Genomic DNA, 22,076 nt, shown 5'->3' on the forward strand with positions numbered 1-22,076 from the left:
ATGCACATAGGATTGCGGTCAACAAAGTGAGTCTAATTATTCAAACACTTCGCCATACGTCGACAACCAAAAAGGAGAAGAACTTCAGGCTATCTTTTTCAAGGTACATCAACAAATATGGAAAAAAGCAAAATGAACTTTTGCACTTAATAGAGGCATGCTCACCCGTAGTTCTGTCAGTTTGCCGAAATTTGACATTTTCTTACTTAACACATCGTTATCACTTGAAGAGTCCCCTTATTGCTATGAGAGCGGAAGTGGCCTAGCTGTCTGAGATTTTAGCGGAAGTAAGTCTTCGTCCCGTGTGCATATAACCCATTCCAGTCCAGTGTTTGTTGAATGTCAACATACACAAACCTCAGGACAGACAAATTAACCCAATAGCAATATGAGAGACTAAAAGAGTGCAAAGACGCATATAAGTTTTGAAAAAAATCTGGCTTATTCCACTTTAGTATTTTGTTGTTTTCACATTATTCCACAGTAGTGTGTTGTCTAAACTATATATGCGGGCAATATTTTAAATTGGAATTTGGGAGAAATGTTGTCACTAGTTTACAGAATTAAACAAATATGATTATATTTATAGTTATAGTAAATTCAGAAAAACTAAATATTTATTTAAAACAAACTATTCTCTTAATATTTTTCTTATTTTGCTGTGATATGTCTAAGGCTAGTGCATTGTATGAATTGACTAATTAGATGTTTAAATCTAGGCAACAAGACACCTTTTCACCCCAGCAGACCGGCGAATCCCACGGATCCGTATTGAGACCAGACAAGCTGCTACTCTTGTGGGACAAAAAATTATGGTTGCTATAGATGGCTGGCCCAAGAGCTCTAGATACCCAAATGTAAGGTCAATTTTCTTGATTTTAACCAGTCGACCCGAAATGTCAGGATATACTCATTTTTGTTTCTCAGGGTCACTTTGTAAAAAGCTTGGGTACTGCTGGGGATAAAGACACAGAGACAGAGGTGCTGCTTTTAGAACATGATGTTCCTCACCAGCCTTTCTCCCAAGCTGTGCTCAGCTTTCTACCCAAAATGCCATGGAGCATAACTGAGGAGGTACAGAAAAGGTTTTGTGTTGTGTCTCTCATGTTAGTGTTACTGAAGGCAGTGTTAGCCTTAATAGTTGTTATCTGTTAGATTCATTGAGTGTTTATAATATTGCATGTTTCTATAGGACATGAAAGTCAGAGTAGATCTCAGACACCTCTGTGTGTGTAGCGTGGACCCTCCTGGCTGTACAGATATTGATGATGCTCTTCATAGCCGGGAACTGGAGAATGGAAACATAGAGGTTTGTGTGAACTATGACAACGGATACAAAGTCAGTTGTGGATATGTACTTGTCTCTTTGTGGTTTCATATTTAATAGTACATTTTGTTTCAGGTCGGTGTTCACATAGCAGATGTCAGCCATTTTATCCGACCAGGAAATGCATTAGACCAAGAGGCAGCCAAAAGAGGCACCACAGTTTACCTTTGTGGGAAGGTACATACATTAGGGATGCACTGTGATATTCCCCCGAAAATAGCAAAAACACTTTAGGTGTTCGGCTGAGTTATTGAATAAATTTGACAAAATTATTATTTTTTGATGATGTGATCAAGTACAAACCAATGTAGAGTGAGATGTGTGGACGCCTTATACTGTATATGCAGCATAAATAGGTAAGGTAAGGTAAACTTTATTGTCCCACATATGAAAACATGGGAAATTTGTCTTGGGACATCACCCATGCTGCAGTCAGCTCACAATTAACACACAATAATCAACAAACACCAACAATGAAAAATCTATGCAACAAAAATAACATGACAATAAATAACCGTAACACAATTACAGCTCCATACTGCCACTATATAACAACTTTATAGACACTGGAATGAATGAGTTTTTAAATCTATTCAGTCTACAACGAGGAACTCTAAACCTCCTCCCAGAGGAAAAATATATATAAAAAAAAACCCCTCTCTACGGCAAAGATTATCTACATGGATATTCCATGTCAGTGAATTATCAAAAAAGACACCAAGATATTTATATGATGGGACCTGGATAATGGTTTGATTGTTGATAATCACAGGCCTGTGATCACCAACTCCTCTAGGGTCAAACACCATTTCCTTTGTCTTATTGACATTCAGAGCTAGGTGGTTGTCCTCGCACCAATTCACAAACCTTCCAATCTCTGAAAAATATAAGTCCCCGTTCTTTTCCAATAAACCTAAAATTGCAGTATCATCTGAGAATTTGTTGATGTAATTATTAGAATAACACCTTCTGCACTCATCAATATACAAGGAAAACAAAACTGGTGAACTAACACAGCCCTGAGGGGCTCCTGTGCTCAAAATTCTGAATTCAGATAATGTTCCATTAACACTGACCTGCTGCCTACGATTGGTTAAAAATAGAATAGTACCATTTTAAAATAAAAGGGTGAACTTTAAAATCATTCAGCCTCTCAGTTAAAAGATGCGGCTGCAGCATATTAAAAACTGAGCTAAAATCTACAAATAAAAGACGTGCATACGAGCTAGAATCCTCTAAATGCCTATTTATGAAATGTGTCATAGCTATAACAGCATCATCTGTACTCCTATTGCTCCGATATGCAAATTGAAATGGGTCTGAAAGACAGCTAACCTCTGTTTTAACAAAGTTAATCATACATTTCTCAAAACACTTCATTACTACTGAAGTAAGTGCCACTGGACGATAGTCATTTTTCTCCTTACAGCTAGCCTTTTTCGGGACAGGGATACTGATAGAACTATTCCAACTATTCCAAAACTGTATGTGTGTCTATAGACTTCTGGTAAATGGGTCACCAGGCTTCTGCCAGCTCTTCACTGCAAGATTTCAATAGTCGCCCAGAGATGCCATCTGGCCCAGAAGCCTTGCTGGAGCAGACACGTGAAAACAATCTCTCCACCATATGCTGGTCTATGGTTATTCTAAAAGAATCAGATACAGATAAAGCATCCAGTTCAGTTTCGTGCTCCTGTGAGAAATCTCTTACTTCAAACCTGCAATAAAAGTCGTTCAACTCATTTGCCTTTGCCCCCTCATCTAACACATTGATAGATCTTTTAGCTGGAGCCATATTTGTCATATATTTCATAGTCCCATAGTTTTTTAGTGTCCATAGTTGAACAATTAATTTCAAATTTCTCCCTCTCCTTCCTCCTAGCTACAGGGTTCCTACACATTTTCCATTTCGAAATTCCATACTTTTCCAGACTCAAACATACAGACTTCCCTGAAGATTTTTCAGACCATATTTAACATCTGAAAAAAGTAGTGGTTTACTGTTCACACGTATATTATTATAATATTTTGCCAAATAATCAGTGGACTGTTGAAGCTATACCTTAACACCAAACCAAGACATGTTCAATGCACATTTTATTGGAATTTAGTGCAATGTTAATAATTTGTTAAATTAAATAACTGTAAACCTTCAACCCACACCAACAGAAGGATTGGTGAAATATAATTCATAAATGAACATGAAAAGAGAACTAAAGTCCATTAACTTGGCATCTTTCAAAATTTGACGACGTTCAATCTGGCACGTACGCAGGATTTTAGAAATGCCGAGGTCCAAAAACGGAGTTTGTCCCAACAATTGGAACAATTAGAACAATAGGAGTGCAAATTAGACAACAATAGCTAAAACCATGTCCGTCTTTTTATGTTTATCAGTGATGAGTAAACGTATGGCCAATTTATATTTTTGTACAAATTACCAGATTGAAATACAATCAATCATTCAAGAGCATTTGGGTTTGGAATGACAAATGTAATCGCTATTCCTTTGACTTTTTATTTTGTAGCTACAGACATAGACATCAAATTACAAAAGTTGCAGACACTTGTTTTTTTATTACAAATAGTTAAAATAATAGAACGAGAATTAAAGAACAAGAATTCATTGATGCGTTTGAAATATTTGTAAATAATATTGTTGTTTTAATAGGCTAACCACAACCTATAAATGCACCTGAGTCAAATCCATGCGGTTTAAGATGAACTAGTAATGATCTGGTCATGTTTTTGTCTCGTTTCAGCATTTTTTTGTTTGCATTATTGGATATTACAATCGGCCATTTAGTCCAGTTCATTTTTTAAATGCTGACATGCGTCAAGCATGCTCAAAATGGGAGCGCAAACTCCAAGAGCGACACAGCCATCGTTTTGCACATGTTTTTAGACGCGATGTGCACGGCCCCCTAACATTTCTATGATAAAACATTAAACATTTAGCTTGTTGAGCTTGAGCTTGGCTTCTGTCAATAGCAACTCCCGCCTTCTTTCATTTGATTGGACAGTAATCCCAGGCTTCCTTCATTTGATTGGCCAACGCATTTAGAGAGCGCTGTTAGACAGCTGAGGTAGACCAGATCCGAGATCAGTTATCTAGGGGTTTTGTAAAATATTGCAGCACTAAGTACAGTTTTGTCCTATTGGGCAATTTTTTTCACAACTTTTATTGCATACCATGGAAAAACTACCCGGACGTCAGGGACCTAAATGGTGGGTACAACCGTGTGTTCAACATGTTAAGTCGAACAGTAGGGGAAGCCTGACTTTCAAGGTTACTGCTGCCTAACTGCGTAACATCCAATCACAGCAAACAGTCATCCAGCAGATTTGATCTAGCGCCGATCTTTTGGCAGCACTTGAAACATGCTCCAAACTTCATAAAAATAACTTTATTGTAGTGTATTTCAGGGAAACTGAGTTTAACCACAGTAACATACAAATAATTAATGGTGATATTAACCATTACCTATTTTATACACTTTACCTGATGCAGCAGAATTAATAATAGCGACAGACTAAATGTACTCGTCCAGCGAGTGACCAGCAGATTGTATATCAACTCTAAGAAATATTACTTTCCTGGCCTTGGAAAAACAATATTCTTACTGTAGTACAGTACCACTTCAGAAATCTTAACGAAATCAAGCAGTTTAAGTGACGTTGATTTGTGATAAATAAACACAGAAATGATTCGAGCGTGGTTACAAATGCGGTTTTATTTAATACACTAAAGGAGAAATAAAACCAACAAAGACCAAACACTAACAAACACACATAAAACGTAAAAGCAGTAAAGAATGAAAGAAATAGACAAAGCAAAGAGTGGCAGTATTAAATCAGCTATTCGCATCTGCATAAACCATCAAGGACAATCTCCTTATTTAAAAGGGGCAAAGCTTAAGCGCAACTATTTAGAAATAGATCAGATACTTGCATTGGCTTCCTGGTTGTGCTGGGGCAAGGTTGCGTGCAAAAAGATTTCAGAGTCCTGATGAGTTCAAAGCGAGCGGGTGAGTCCGTCGGATTCTTTCTTAGAACCGGATTGGCTGACGAAGGTAGAACGGATTTAGCCGAAGCAAACTGCCGGAAGAAGCTGTCTCTGAGGAGAGAGACAGGTCTCGAGAGGGTGAACGAAACACGAGCGAGCGCGAACACACACAAGCAGCGAACACTAATACACACAAGCGAGCGCGGTTTCCTGCATGCCCAGATGTTTTAATCCCGGGGGCGTCACGCCCCTTCAAGGTGGGCGATCCAATGTGATGAGAATGTTTTGGGCGCAAAAACATGTTTCTTTGTCCGGCACACTAGCTCATTTGCATTTATGGTCGCCTGGGAGTTTGGAGCAGGAATAGTCATAGAATAAAATAAAATGAGTATGGTATAAAATACATTACTGTGCTATACCCCATATTCTAAGAAATGAAGAGGGGAACATTTAGATATGACCCATGAAAGGGTTATAATCACATTGACCTGTAGTTTGTACAAGAATGTAAATATACACAGAATACCACTAAGCACACATGCCTTTGAGGTTATAGGTGAAGGAGAATAACATGGGGACAAGCATACAATGTGGAGATACATGTATATTCACTTTAAACCAGTCTTTTGTGGCTAAGGAAAGAGAAAGAGAAATTCTTTTGGAAGAATTTGAGGCTCTCAGTCCCTGGGGGCCACATGGCTTTTCTCACTTTGGTGAACAGTCCTGTCCTCCCCCAAGAACCTCCTTTGAAGTCCAGGGGAGAGTATTGGAATCTGTCCTGGTCAGTGATGAATGTGTTGAGATAGGGCAGTTGGATCAGACTCGTTGGTGCCTGGTAGAAGCCCTGGTGAGAGGTTACTGTGTTTTATGATCTTATGATTCCATCTGGTAAACTTTAATCCGACCAGACCCAACATTATTATCAGAAATTCTTAATTTTATATTTTAGAAAACAGAATAGGGCAATAGTCTGGAAACTCGTAATTTTCTCCATACTCAATTTTCTTTTTTTCCATACTAATCCAGACCTGGAAAATAATCAAATAAAAATCCATATGTTTCCATAGTTTTCCAAAATGCGTAGGAGCCCTGTAAGCTACCCTTAATTTATAGTTCAATTCCTTCTGAGCATCCTTCATAGCTACAAGGTCCCCTCTCCCAAATTAGGGCTGTCAAAAATAATAGACTGTAAGGTGCATCGCGATGCAGATGTGAACGATTATGCATCAATGCATACAAACATATAATCGATTATTAAAACATGCAATTAAACATCATATGTGCCCGTTGTTACTGTTCTATTGTAAATAGAAAGTGTTGTTGTTATGTCTTATCTTGTATGAAAACATTGCTTTTGACAAAAAGCATATAAATACATCTTTCAGACTGCGCGACCAGTGTGAATGCACGCGTCTCTCTCTCTCTCTCTCTCTCTCTCTCTCTCTCTCTCTCTCTCTCTCTCTCTCTCTCTCTCTCTCTCTCTCTCCCATCTCTCCTCCCTCTCTCCGTGCTTCCTCATCTCTGCTTCGTCTCTCATTCTCTTCCTCCTAAAATCTTCTTTCCCTTTTCTGCTTCTCTCTCTCTCTCCTCCATCTCATCTCTCCTCTCTTACTCTCTCTCTCGCTCTCTCTCTCTCTCTCTCTCTCTCTCTCTCTCTCTCTCTCTCTCTCTCTCTCTGTTCAGATGAGTCTGTGCGCAGATGAAGCTGCGAGTAATGTAAATAAAGCGCATTTTCATATATTTTTGAACTTGGACTGCTGTTTAAAGTTGTTTAAGATGTAAAGCACTCAATTGACATGTTAAAGAGTGGTGCGACGTGACAAAAGAACCTATTAAATACAGAAATTCTGTCCCCACTGGATGCGGCGCGATAAACGCCTTGTTCTTAATGGTTACTTTTGTCGTGTCGCACAGCGCCGCTCGCGTGCAATGCAGACAGAGTGGTGCGCTTAGCTGAGTTCATCTCTGGGTCTGCTCTCTGCAACAGGCGATACATAGCCAGAGTTGTCAAAATCATTAACGACCCTGCAAATTCTTTTTTCTGTCTACTGCAGTCTGGTTTCCGCATTCGGTTGGCCAAAACAGAGAGGCTCAAGAAGAGCTTTTTCTCCCAGGCCATTAGACTCTTTAATACTGTCACATCCTGCACTTTAAGGACTCTGACAGTGTAATGTCATTCATCAGCTCATTGCACTTGCACTTTACCATTAACTTATAGAACACAGTAACATAATTTGCACATCGCGATGCATCAGGATATCGAATCGAATCGTTGACAATAATCTAATCGAATCGTGAGACCAGTGACGATGCACACCCCTATCCCAAATGCTTCTTTTTCCGTACTATTTACTATTCCGCACTCTTTAATATCCTTACAGATATGCAATTTATTATTTGGATATATAGTTATTAATTTTTTGTTTAACACATTATCTTTACAGAAGTGAATGTAGTCCGTAATAGTCATATGTGAACAGCCATACAACAAGAATCAGCATCAGTCCTCTTAATAAAAACAGCATTGCGAAGCACGGATCAAGCACTGTAATAAAAAAGAAATACAATTTTAAAGAATTAAAACACTAAAAACAAACAAGCAAACACAGAGCAGCAGCACAAGGTAGCCCGGGTCGCAACAGAGCAGCGTCACAGGAAGTTGAACTTGAGGAGTTGCTGATTGTCCGCCATTCTCCCTACATTGACACAGCGGACATGAGCGCGCTGATGACGTATGATGTCTGCGTGAACGGGGTGCGCAGTTGTATGCAAAATACGTTGCCTGAAAATGTACACATGACCAGTCACAGCTTTTGGCCAGACCGTTTTGATTGGGCGAACGTTTTTTGATCCTACTTCTTTCAGAGATGATATATACTTATAAAATATTATTTGACCACTATACTTCTGGATTGCTATCAGGATGTAAAGAGATTTCCAACCAACATGACAAAAAAATCTGGACAGGATCACCCACCCTGCCTTTAAATATACATATTTTACAGTTTCTGATTAGCAGTAGTCATAACAATATCAACTTATGTATTAGTCCAGCAAATGCATCAATGATATTATACACTTTAACGTTATCTCATGGCCATAAGTAACGCGACTTTACCAAACAGAATTTAGAGCATATGTAGCATAGATCGAATACACAATTTAAGGGACCGAGTATGTGAGCGTTGAGCACAGAAGACCCATCATAAGTGAGTATATGGTTGTATATTAAAGCTACTCTACATGGTGAACATAATGGCGATTGCATAAACACAAACAATACATACACGAAACACAAACATGCTAGGGAAACGCGGAGAGAGAGAGAGAGAGAGAGAGAGAGAGACAGAGAGAGAGCATGGCAGCAAGGCAGGTAAAACATTTCTAATTATCTTTAACAAAGAGGCACAAACTTTAAACGCAGCTATTCTATGCATATAGAATCGGATACTTCCAAGCTCTGTGCTGAACAATGTCCCGTATGCGCTTGGAGAGAAATCTTCAATGGTTTTAGAATGCAGTCCTGCTGAAGCGCTAAGTTTAGGGTCTTGCCCAGGTGTCCGAAGTTTGCAGGGCCTAAGCGGCCTCCCCAGCGGGGAGCCATAAGCCCGGGTGTCTGTTGGATTCTCTACTGCCCAGAATGTATCTGTGATGGGGTTTTTAGGTGCATACCTGCCCTGCCCCCAGGTGGCCTGTGGGCCAATGCCACGAGGGCGATAAGTGCGCCAGAGAAAGTTCCTTTGTTTCCTAAATCAAAACTTGCATCATTACTGGTTACAGGTAACTTAAGATGGCAAGAGTGCCAACACACAAGAATATTTACATATCGTCGCTGTCGGGCGGAATCCTCGTATCTCCAAAACCATTATTTTTCAGGAAGTTAAAAAAACTTAATATTTTTTGAGTTATTAAACATTGTATCGTTAAAGTTGGTATTATACCTTATATTGCTATCATATACTGTTGTGTACCAACATTAACACAACATTTCCCCAAAACCATGTTTAATCGGAGATACAAGGTTTATAACTTGGGAGTAGGGAGATACGAGATTACGCTGTCATTGATAAGAATGGTACGGACACAGACGTCGCTGCTGCCAGCAGTGTTCATCAAAGTCTGCGGTCGTGTTGAGCCTTTTTGACAAGAGACGAGGCTAATGTTTGTGGTTACATACATCTTCCTAAACTCTATTTTAAACGTTAGAGCTATGAGTGATGCAATACCAAAATAAAACGTTAAACAGGCTGTCTAATAGGCGGAAATTAGCCGAATCTGCTCGCAAACTTACCTTCGTGGCTCATGGACTTACTTCTGCACCGAAGCATTACAGCTATCGATTTTTTACAAAACAGACCTACTCAAATGTATCTAACCTAACTATTTTCACTCGTTATTGTCTAAAAAACCTTCAATCAGGAGACGTAATGCCGAGAAGCTCCCGCGGAGTGAAGAAGAGGTGGAGTTACGAGACTTCTCAGACAGCTGAAGTGTCCAATGGAGTTAAGAGATTTGCTCTCAAGCTATTTTCAACACTTTAGAATGGTTAATAATTTGTAAAAATAACAGACCCACATGGGGACTGACCAATAGCATCGATTTGTAAAAAAATATGAAATTGACCAAATTTGGACATAGGAGGTTTCCGCCCGACAGCGACGATATATTTATAGAAAAGGACAGTTTAGTGGATTTTTGTCACAGAAGTTCCTCTGGCTAGCATCATGGGGGGAGAGGTGATATGGTCTTTTAACGGCTTACTGCTAAGAAAAGGGCCTCTGGAACCCCTGGAGAGATGATGATCATAAAACTTTGAAGAAGCACCAGGTATCAGGCTATTAGGCTCTGTGATCTAGGCGACCCCCGAGCGAGGTCTGCAAAACTGGTGAGGGGGAAGTTTTATGACATGACATGGTCCAACATTTGGTAATGCCAGACTCTACAAGAGAGTGATTGACCTGTGATGCGATTGTTTTTATCTTACATATACGCAATAGAAACATGTAACATGATGACTATGTACTTTTACATTGTCATTTAGCATAGTAGTTTATTTGTTGTTTAGAAGGATATGATGACAGAGGGGTTCAGAGAGTAGACTGACAGCGTAATGCGAACATTTTCCCCTCAGTAATATGCAATATAAGCATAACATTTAAAGGGATAGTTCATCCAAAAATGAAAAATTTGTCATCATTTACTCACCCTCTGGTTTTTCAAACGTGTATACATGTCTTTGTTGTAATAAACAGAGAGAAAGATATTTGGAAGAATGTTAGCAATTTTAGGTTCTGAGACATCATCCACTACCATAGTATGAAAAAAAATATTGTATTTTTTTGTTCTGTTGAACACATAGTGAGATATTTTGAAGAATTTAGGAAAACAAAGAGTTCTCGGGCGCATTTGACTACCATTTAATTCTTCCTACTATGGTAGTCAATGATGTCCTGGAACTGAAAATGACTAACATTCTTCCAAATATCTTTGTGTTCATCGGAAAAAAGTAATTTATACAGGTATGAAATTACATGAGAGTGAGTAAATGACAGAATTTTCATTTTTGGATGAACTATAGCTTTAAGATATACTTGACTACAACTACAACTTCTGTTGTAGTTATGGCCAAAAAACTCCTGACAAAAGCGTTTTTGGAAGACATATGGCGACAGTTAAAAACACATTAGACACCACTTACATGCTTTAAAGGTAAAAGTGTTACTTTTCCTGTCAATCCATCTGCATTTTGACCATAAATAGTGGACTGTCGCTGTAATTGAGCATGAGCAGCGCAGCAAAAATAGGCCGAAATGATCATGGCACTGCTGCTTCTGCTGCGTGACCACACACTGATTATGCGTGCAGTTTGAATGCCCTCAACTGTTAACGTAGGCGCCGAAAAAAATACATGCTTCTTACGCACTGTTTACGTGTGCATTGTGAAACGGTCGGAAGTCATTACATCACACCCAGTGATTAAAATACTGGCACTGCCACCAATAATAAATAAATAATATTAGGGATGCACCGAATATCTGGCAACCGAAAATAGCAAAAAAATCACATGGCATGGGATATGATCAAGAAGCAACCACCACAGAGAGAGAGAGTCGCGCTTTATTAATGCAGCAAACTTGTCGACAGTGTGTGGAGCATATAATAAGTGTCAGAGAAAGACACAGCACGGAACATGCTGTGCCTGAGTAAATTTCTGAATGAAAGCATCTTTACCGGTTGGTAACTTGTGTACTTCAGACTGGAGCGGGCGGTCTGACAGTAGCCCCGCCGCTCGCGACATCGTTTGACATCATACAGTGGTCGCATGCACACAGTTCCCTCTACCAAACAACTTGTCAAAGTATGTTCTGTGCATCCCGGCCACAAGTGCACCTTCTGAGAGAACAGTCAGCTTTTGTGGGCAGAGTTTGGAGGAGAGACGTGAACTGAAATGATTGTCAGTCAGAATTGCTTGCATGGATGTTTTTTTCTTTAAATCATTTTGCAGTGTAGCCTATAATAATCCAACAGTTTTCGGTTATTCATATTTTTAGCCTATAATGTTGAATGACACTTTTTAATGAAGTGTTTTGTTTTAGGGGTACAGAGTACAGTACATTCTTTCAGCAGTCAGTTATAGGCCTAATATAAGCTATTCAAGGAGGGAGAGGGCTCAATTTTTGTTTTAATTTAGCCTACTTGTTTTGCTCAATTTTATTTTACGTTATATTGTATTATATTGAAAAGCAAGACAAAATCTGAAAAGCACATTTTGACCATTCAGTTTATGCAATAGTGAAAAAATTGGCTAAATAAATAAATACGAAAAGCCATGTTCGGTATTCGGCCAAGTGTTTCATTTTTATTTGGCTTCGGCCAAGAATTTTCAATTCAATGCGTCCCTAAATAATATTGTCTAGCTATTCATATTTCAAATACTGTCAAAGACAACTAATCAGTCAGTAATAAATAAGAACAAATAATCAAATTACGAGGAATAGCACAAATTAATTTAATAAAGCAGACATACTGACGAAATAAACAGTGTTTTTCAGGTGTATCAGGTTGGCCTAACAGTAGTTATCAAGTACAGAAATCAGATAATCATATGTAAAATAACACTTTATACTCTTTACTGTACAAATAAATAGAGCCATGGCGATTTATCGTTTGGCCGATTTCATTGGTCAATATGAGCCTGTTGCAGATATATCTGCATTAGCATATAAGCAGCAGATATCCCACCGATATGAACATTACAGAACATAAAACGCAGATAAAATGCTGTAATTACTTGGTTTGTCCAGCAGAGCATGCTTCATTGTTTGCTAACCCTTTCACTTCAGTAAAGAGGCCTCCTATTCATGCAGCAGCAGTCAAGCAGTGTCTTCATGATTCAGAGCCTGTTTACACCATTTTGGTCGATCAGATCACACGTGGACAGTGTTGTGCAAGTTGCTTCCAAACTGTAATACATTACAGATTACTTGTTACTGTTATTAAAAAAGTAATCCCTTACCTTGCAATATTACTGTCTCAGAATTGTAATACGTTACATGACTCCTGTATTACTTTTGAGTTACTTTCACCAAAATAACTACAGAAGTAGAACTTAACATTCTAAAATGACAAAATGTCTTTGTATTTTCAAAATACAAAATACTTTTTGCCAATCAACCTCTTTATTAGACTGCTGATTTCTTGAATAAACTGGGCTTTACAAAAATAAATACAAAAAATACTAAGATTAAATGCATTTAAATACAAATACTATTACAAAACAATAGTATTTTGTATTTCAAATGGATGTATTTGAAACACTGCCCATCCATGCAGTCTAATAAGGAGGTTGATTGTTTGAAAATACAAAAATACTAAGATTAGGGTTAGGGTTATATTTATTGCTATATATACTTATCTGAATGGTTTCCTAGGTATTGTATATATTTTTTGTTCTGTTGAACTCATTTGAACAGATTTTGGGAGATTTTGGAAAGCAAACAATTCTGGGTCACCTTTGACTACCATTATAATTTTTTTCTGCTATGGTAGTCAATGATGCCAAAGAATTTTCAGTTGCTAACATTCTAGCAAATATCTTTGTGTTCAACCGAACAAAGACATTTATACAGGTTTGGAACAACTAGAGGGTGAGAAATCCATAACAGAATTTAAATTTTTGGGTGGAGTGTCCCTTTAAAAAAGATCCCATGTGTGCTCGAGGCCACGCACGGAAATGGACGAGAAATGAGTTTTCTCTTCCTAAGACATGCAAAAACTTGCTTATGCAATACATTTAACCATGGTTATTTCTTATGTATAATGTGTACAAGTACGTCAATGTTTTAGTTATTCTAGACTGCGTATAGCGCTGCTCAAACGTGATATAACTACACTCGTGATTTCTTTCATTGTGCAACGTGACATGCACCTTAGTACGAAACATTGGTAAAAACATAATTCAGATGCATTGTCTAATACCACCGCTATATTTTCCTCTTTGGTTGAGCTGTGCTCCCACGTCACTCCCTGTACTGTAGCCTGCCTTTCAGACGCTCGTTCCCCACACATCGGCGTATGAATACACATTAAGAATCTCATCAATTAACATTTATCCTTAGAATATAAATAAAAATTTTGGCGGCCGCAGTACATTAGGAAAGTAGCCCAAAAACCCGCAACCCGCGGCTCCATAATTTTTCCCGCAACTGCATTTTCAAAATAGCCCAATTGTGTGGGAAAAGCGACCCTGGCAACGCTAGGGCTTACAGCGAACCGGGCGGGGCCAATAGCCTCGGACCTCGAGCTCAGAGGCTGAAATCATGCCGTGTTACAATACAAAATACAAAGTTCCACCAGCCAGAGGGAGATGAATGACACCACACGCGTCTATTCACGAACATGAAATAGAACTTACTTGCGGGATTTTTGATTTGTTAAATGTCTCGCAGGCGAAAAGTTTGTTGTAACGCAAGCATTACTGAACATGTACAGAGTAAAATTGAAAATTAAAAAGTAATGCCTTACTCCCAACACTGCAAGTGGATGACGCTAAATACAGATGTAAACACGGTTTGAAACATTTTGAGCTTGTCCACTTTCTACCACTTCCAGAGATAGTCAAAAACACATTTGACTGCATGCAGTTTTCCTTCTTTTTTGTCCTTGGCTGATCACATGCCTGTTGACCGTTGCATGTAGTGAATTTCTAAATATTCCTCGTAGAGGGTTCTTGTGATTGCCACCAAACTTGGACAACATGATGCCAAGACATTGAAGATGCTAAATTGCGAACGGATCTTTGTATGTCGAATGGTGTTGCCACGGCAATCCATCAGACCTAAATGCAATATTTTTGTGTTTTGCCATTGCATTTAAGTGCTTAAAAATGTCTTAAAATGCTTGAAATTTCATGGAATTTAGACACATGATACTGCTGGTGCCTTTAGCCAGGTGCAATAAAAAAAAGCTTAGAAATGGGCGTCGCAGGGGGGCTCTGTAGCACCACCTTTCGACTAAAATGGCGGTGTTAGTTTTCCCTAGAGTTACCAAACTAGGTACATATATTGATATCACCAAACCGAACAACGTTCAAGATTACACGCATTAGCTCCGCCCATGGTTATTTTGGATTTAAGGTGGACATGTTTTTGACAATTGCATGTGGTGAACCAAACTATTCACTTTTAAATACTCCTTCTAGAAGATTCATCTTATTGTCACCAAATTTAGTAAACATGATGTCAAGACATTGAAGATACTAAATTGCGAACAAATTTTTGATATCTCAAACAGTGTTGCCATGGCAAGGCAATACATTTATGGCAAAGTCATGCAAAGAGGAAGTGCTTATATCTACTGCATACAATTTTTTTATTGACATTATTGATCAAATTTGGGTTGTATGTTAAGTAATGGGGTCTGATCATATTGATGTAGCTATGGTAATTTCTGGGTATAGTGCCACCAACTGGCAACAAAAATACTTTATTTCATATGTCATTCACAAAATACTTCAAAATCGTCCTTTCATATTTACCCAAGTCAGAATAATGTAGAGACATAGCTGATATAAAATTGTAAAATATTCTGTGATATGTTAAAAAGCGTCTTGTTATTCTTAGAATGTCATGAAATTTGTCACACGCAGTAGCTCTTTAGGTATAGACAACATCTTACACAGGAGGGGAAGATGCTAAATTGCAAAAAGATTTTTCAAATTCACCATCACTGCTTGCAGCTATATTATTATTTTGTCATTTTAAATATTTTACTGTTTCTGTGCTTGTTAAGCACTTGGAGTTACATTTCATGTCTGAAAAGTGCTATATAAATAAATGTTCATTAATATTATTTTTATTATTTTGTGTGAACTATTCCTTTAATGGTTTCCTTTGGCAGAGAATTGACATGGTCCCTGAACTGCTTAGTTCAAATCTGTGCTCCCTGCGGTCCAATGTCGAGAGGTAAAAGTATTTTTTTTAGTGTGCTTTCTGTGAAACTGTCAGCTGTAGAAATGTTCTACTCTATATTTACTTGAAAGTAAATACAGATCATCAACTGCTGTCTGATGATCACTTAAACCCCCAGGTTAGCATTTTCATGCATTTGGGAGATGAACCACAATGCTGAAGTCCTCAATATTCGCTTTACAAAGAGTGTCATCAACTCCAAGGTGTGCATCTAACTTCCAATTAGGTTTAAAAGAAAGCTGTATATAGGTTTGGAATTTAAAAGTGTTATTGTCAGTTTAGGCCTCCCTTACCTATGCAGAAGCTCAGATGAGAATTGATGACACCAACATAAATGATGACATCACAAAAAGTCTGCGATGCCTTAACAAATTGGCCAAGATTTTAAAAGGCCGGAGGACTGAAAAAGGGTATTTAATATCTGTTTTACTAACTACATCTGTAATTAAAAACACATTTATAAAAAGTTATAAATAACTAATGTAACATACTTATGCAGTTTGACCGTTCATTTAACCATTTTTTCAGAGCACTGACCCTCTCGTCTCCTGAAGTACGTTTTCACATGGACAGTGAAACCCATGATCCCATAGATCTGCAGACCAAAGAACTAATGTAAGTCCTGTATTTCTTTCTGTGCACATTTGTTTCACATTGTTTACATCATATATTAATAAAGCTTAATGCTTTTGTTTATCACAGAGTAGTTCTGTAGTGTCAATTGTTCTTTTCTGCATAGATTAATCTGATGGTTTGAAAAATCTTCACTGAGATCACCATATTAGAGCATTTATCACTCCCTGCCAACACAGTTTGCGAAACATCTGGTTTTATTGCTGCAGAGCTGATATAGCCACCGCCTTGCCAAATCCAACCTGATTCATGAGTTAATGTAGGCTTACTCTAGTGCTGTGGTTGGGAACCTATGGACTTGCATGCACGTGGCTCTTTTCAAAAATCATGTGGCTCGCCAGGTGTCTTACCCAGGGCCGGATTTAGGAGGATGGGGGCCCCTGGGCTTGAGTTGTTTTCGGGGCCCCCGTACTATTTAAAATCATATGTTTGTTAGCATTAGTAAATGTTTTGACCAACAATGACACTTGTTCATTGGTTTACACGTTTATAATGCTTGTTTTGACAGTGGGAGCCACAAGTGGTGCATTTATAGTGTGTAGGAAGTTTCAAACATACTTAAATGCAAAATCCAACATTAATAATCAACATTACAATATCAAGGGGACTACAGTTTTTGACATAATCATAAAGCCCTACCATTATGTATATTAAAATTAAATTTATTGATCCATAATAAGAAAACTACTAAAAAGGAACAAATGTGTGTGTTCTCCCTGTATTTCTGGAGGATCTTGAGAGATTATACGTCTCGGATCTAAAATTTGCGAACCCCTGCATTAACATGAAACCAACAATGAACAATACAGTCAGCATTTATTAATCTTGTTTATTGTTAGTTAATGCCTAATACAATTGTTCATGTTAGTTCATGGTGCATGTTCAATGTTTTTAAAAATATTAGTAAATACTGAAAATAAAGATTAACAAATGCAGACATGTAATCTAATGCTTAACTAATGTTAACAAATGCAACGGTGTAAGGTGTTAAAAGTATATTAGTATTCTATTGCAATTCCATCAGTAAAGCATATGACAGATGTATGAGTTTGAAATATACATTAAAATTGTATTCATATAATGAGATGAAACGTCTTATTATGGCTTAAATAGTTTCATAATAATGAGATGGGTCCATAGTTTTGTAAAGTCTAGTTAACTGAGGTTGTGCAGGGCAAATATGGCACCCCTCTGTTATAAATCGTTTTAAATCTTTTAATTACTTTATGACTAACATAACATCGTTTTAATGTCAAATTCTTAAATGTAAATCTAAAACACTGTTTAATGCAGCTCACAGGCCATGAATCCATGAATGGTATATCTGCAAGGTATCATCTTAATTTAGCATTTACATTTTGTCAGATATCTCAACGTCAGAAATGAAATAACTATCTAAACGCAGTTTGAAAAAGCACGAGCAGTTTGTCCCTTCACGCGTCCCGTAGTTCGGTTGTTTTAACTTTGTTTATTAGTTAGCAGAATGTTTTTATTTTTTATTTACATGGATGGATTTAACAGTGTTTGCATATTATTTACAAGAACCGTTTATGGTCACAGAACGGGAAATATTAGAAATAAACTCTATATTACCAGTTTTTATTCAGAGATGTCTGCAGAACACAACACTTTTCATAACACGTTTTTTGTAAAAGCAAAGAAAGTGTAACAACAACAACAGCTAGTAGACTCTACTGCATCTACCTGTGGATGAACCGATCTGTCGTGTTCAGTGAGCGGACACAGACTGTGAGGAGCGAGCGTCAAACGGATAATGCGGAGTGGAATCATATAGCGGTGTATTCAGAGACAGTTTTTCGCGCGAATGTGAATCCTCTCCACTCTACTTTGTCTACCAAAGGGCGCCAGCCTGTGAGGGCAAATGGGCAGCGGCTCAAGCCACAGAGCCACCCAGTGAACACGTTCCGGCTCCCGTCGGTCCGCGAGTTTCAAAGGAGAAATAACTGAAATAAAACCGGAGGGCTGGCGGGAGATGGGTGTTAAAAACGGGAGTGTTGACAGGTATGCTCTGGATTCTCTGCCTAAAGATCAAGGTGTGGTGCCATGGGTGTAAAGAATCATTATTTTCTAAATGCTGTTCTTTCGCGTTCTTGTCTCTCAGTTTTTGGTTTTCTTTAAGCGCGGCACTGTGATTGCGCTTGTCAGCCATTAGAACAAGCGTCTTAACGAGCACGGGCAGACAGGTTTCAACTGAGGAAAACATGATGGATAGAATCCACAAATAACCAATCAGGAAACGCCAACATGACTGACGGAACGTTTAGCCAATTAAACGACATCATTCCTTACATAAGGCAGTGCTATTGAACCTTCGTAGGCCAATGCACAAAGTTTAAATGAAAAATAAAATGATTGGCATATAACTGAACAAATCAAATGAACGAGAGCAGGCGGGGCCCCTGGGCTGGTGCCCAGTCAAGGCCAATTGTAAGTCCGGCCTTTGTCTTACCCTTCACCAACCTTTGATTGTTAAAAAACATAATATTTATCGGAAATATACTTCAGGTTGTTCAATCAATGGCAAACTACGTTTCTATGGTAACCTCTCGAGCTCAGATTCAAGCTACCCAGATCGCGAGGAGTTCAGAGGAGCGTTATGCTTTTATTGAAAGTTATGATGCTCTGCGGCATGATATAGAACTCATTGCCTCGCTAAATAATCAAATGTTAAAAGTTTTAAAAACCCACCAATCGTTCATGATGATTAGATTGGACCTAATTTTCCGTCATTTGCAATCAGTCCCATCGCCCCTTAAAGGCGCGAATACGTGTTTTTCTGTGTCTTTAGTCTGTTATAAGTTGTCCATGCATGAATTAGACACGTAAAATTGCAAAAATTAAAGTGTCGGAACAAAAGATGCTAAAGGCGAATGCTACTACTTAGGGCTGGGCGATATTGACCAAAATTCATATCTCTGTATTTTTTTGATGAAAGGCGATATCCGATATGTATATCAATATTTTCAACAAAGTGGAATAAATGTTTACTAGCAAGTCAAAGCCTCATGTGAGATGTCACAATCACCTTTATTAAAATGGCTTGTGAAAAGAAATTCAATGACAGGGTTTTTTTTCCCTATTTGAAAACATACACAGGGTTTTTCCTGGCTCAAAATGAGGCGGAGGTGGTGCCATCCTGATCTTGTACACACACACGTACGCCTACCTTACCTTTAAGTGGCTTAACCAAAGTGACTTTGAGTTTGACATATTAAAAGTTTTAACAAAATTAGATAAAAATGACAATTATTAAGTTATATAAAACATTACTTTTATTCAACCAAACAGAAATGTTTTTTTAATCAAATAAAGCATTTTTATCATTTTCAACTAACTTTTCAGCCCACAATAGCCAACTGAATTAACCAGTCTTTCAAAATGAGCAAAGCTCATTCACATCTTTCATTCTCTGTGGTTCACTTTAAATGATTCAATGATCTCTTATATTCGCTAGTGACTGAAAAGTTCAATAGTTTAAATTAATCGGTTCAAATGAGTCATTCGTGTGCGAGTCGTTCTGAACGCAATGTGCGTTCATACTGGCGAACTCGCTGTGTACAGTATATGCTGATTCAACGATCCAATTGCTCAGCTAAAGACATTACAATGATGTACGTCATGTTAATTTAAGAAATTTCAAGAAATTAAATGTACTTGGATGCAAAACAAACAGCCGTGAAACACAGGCTGGCTCTTGTTCTGCATCTCTTTTTAGCGCCTCAGTGCTAAAGTGCGTAATGTCGCAACTGCAGTTACAAATGACAGTCTGTTAAATGCACGCAGCATTTCTTGTGAAGACTCACAACATAATTTTGGCGAGAGCCTGAGGCGGCACGACATTTGACACGACAATTTCTCTATGCAGGAAAAACCCTGCATACAGCTGCACACCACAAGTTTAAAACATGTAAATTGCGGTGTCCGTCCAGTTCACGCGCAGAGCGCATGGGTACTGCGCACGTCAGACACCACAGAGCCGCTTCAAGTTGAACACACCCCATATCGATATTAACGATATTGTCTTATCCCGCATCACGTTGAAAAAATATATCGATATATCTTAAAAATCGATATATCGCCCAGCCCTACTACTACTACATTTTATTCATAGGCGCCTTACTGACACTCAAGGACACCGTACAGGAACAACAATCAATATTAACAATCATTGTTAAGAACAGTTAATACAGGCTACAACAGATATAAAATCACAGAAAAGCCTGCCTAAAAAAATATGTTTTAAGACGAGATTTAAAAAAAACAAAGACTTTTGCTACTCTTAATGTCCTGCGGTAACGAGTTCCAGAGGTGAGGAGCTACATAACTAAAAGCTTGAGAACCCATGGTAGTACGAGTTCGAGCAAGAACAAGGTTAAGTGCAGAGGATGATCTGAGAGTGCGAGTTGGAGTGTGGTTGTGTAGGAGTTCTGCTAGATACGGAGGAGCCAAGTTGTTTAATGCTTTATAGACAAGAAGTAGGATTTTGAAATTAATTCGATGTTTAACCGGAAGCCAATGTAGATGTTGTAATGAGGGAGTAATATGCTCAGTTATAGGGGTCCGACAGATGATTCGTGCGGCAGAGTTCTGGACCAACTAATTTGTGGAGGAGCTTTGACGGCAGACCGTACAGGAGAGTTACAGTAGTCGATACTCGAAGTGACTAATGCATGAACCAATGTCGCTGTACTCTCTGCTGTAAGAGCCGAGCGAAGGCGGTTATATTTCGTAGGTGGAAGTATGCAGAGCGAACTACCTTATTTATGTGTGGTCAAATGATAGGGTGCTATCAAAGATGACACCTAGGGTCTTGACCTGGTTGGAAACAGACACTGGTAAATCGTCAAAGATCATTGAAGGAGATTTCGGCTTAATCATAGTGGTTTTCGAACCAATAAGCTAAATTTACGTTTTGCTGCTATTCAGTTTAAGAAAATTGGATGTAAACCACCTTTTAATCTCAGCTACACATTCTGAGAGAATAGGTGGAGGGAAGTTTGAAGCGGGTTTAGCAGACCGATAAAGCTGAGTGTCATCAGCATAGCAGTGGAATTGAATTCCATGTTTTCTAAAAATACTACCTAGGGAAATTAAATAAGAGCGGAATGCTCACACAGACCTGCCTGAAATGCCTCGTGTAACTACACCCCCACAAATCCACGTCAGTTCGTTGTATGAGTTGACTAAGACCGGCCAAATGTATACGTAAGTAAGGTGGCCGTACCTGTCTGCACAATTGCTTTGGAACCTGATGTTCCAAATATGGTAAGAAGCGTTACATTTCCGTCACACGTTTGCAACATTCGACCAATCACTAAGCACTGGTTAACTGGCCAATCATAGCACACCTCGCTTTTCAGAGCGATGAGCTTTGTTAAAAATCTGCGCGTTTCGGAGAGGCGGGGCAAAGAGGAGATACAAACATGCATGGTATGTGGAAAATACAGCGTTTTTTAACCTTAAATCGTGTATACACATTGCATTACATCTAAAACAATCGATAATATTCGTTTTAGCCGTGTCATATGACTCCTTTAATGTGAAAGCAAAGTTCGTTGGTCATTTGCATCGCTTAATCGCATCGCGTGCTGTCTGAAAAGCCCTTAATTCATGACAGTTT

The 22,076-nt window shown here is 38.4% G+C and overlaps 2 protein-coding genes across 4 annotated transcripts in view; one reads left to right on the forward strand and one right to left on the reverse strand.

The window, feature by feature from the left end:
• dis3 (DIS3 exosome endoribonuclease and 3'-5' exoribonuclease) overlaps window positions 1-22,076 on the forward strand; it is a 123,052-nt gene that overhangs the window by 67,097 nt on the left and 33,879 nt on the right. For both annotated transcript variants that reach the window (XM_057332867.1, XM_057332868.1), the window contains 8 exons: window positions 720-857; window positions 928-1,074; window positions 1,193-1,309; window positions 1,403-1,504; window positions 15,732-15,796; window positions 15,921-16,005; window positions 16,085-16,212; window positions 16,331-16,417. In XM_057332867.1, the coding sequence (XP_057188850.1) occupies window positions 720-857; window positions 928-1,074; window positions 1,193-1,309; window positions 1,403-1,504; window positions 15,732-15,796; window positions 15,921-16,005; window positions 16,085-16,212; window positions 16,331-16,417 (869 nt within the window). The remainder of the gene's footprint in view (window positions 1-719; window positions 858-927; window positions 1,075-1,192; window positions 1,310-1,402; window positions 1,505-15,731; window positions 15,797-15,920; window positions 16,006-16,084; window positions 16,213-16,330; window positions 16,418-22,076) is intronic.
• The window catches only part of bora (bora aurora kinase A activator), a 94,934-nt gene that overhangs the window by 17,655 nt on the left and 55,203 nt on the right, over window positions 1-22,076 (reverse strand). The window lies entirely within an intron of this gene.

The sequence above is a fragment of the Triplophysa rosa genome, linkage group LG4 (assembly GCF_024868665.1).
Source record: "Triplophysa rosa linkage group LG4, Trosa_1v2, whole genome shotgun sequence".
NCBI lineage: Eukaryota > Metazoa > Chordata > Actinopteri > Cypriniformes > Nemacheilidae > Triplophysa > Triplophysa rosa.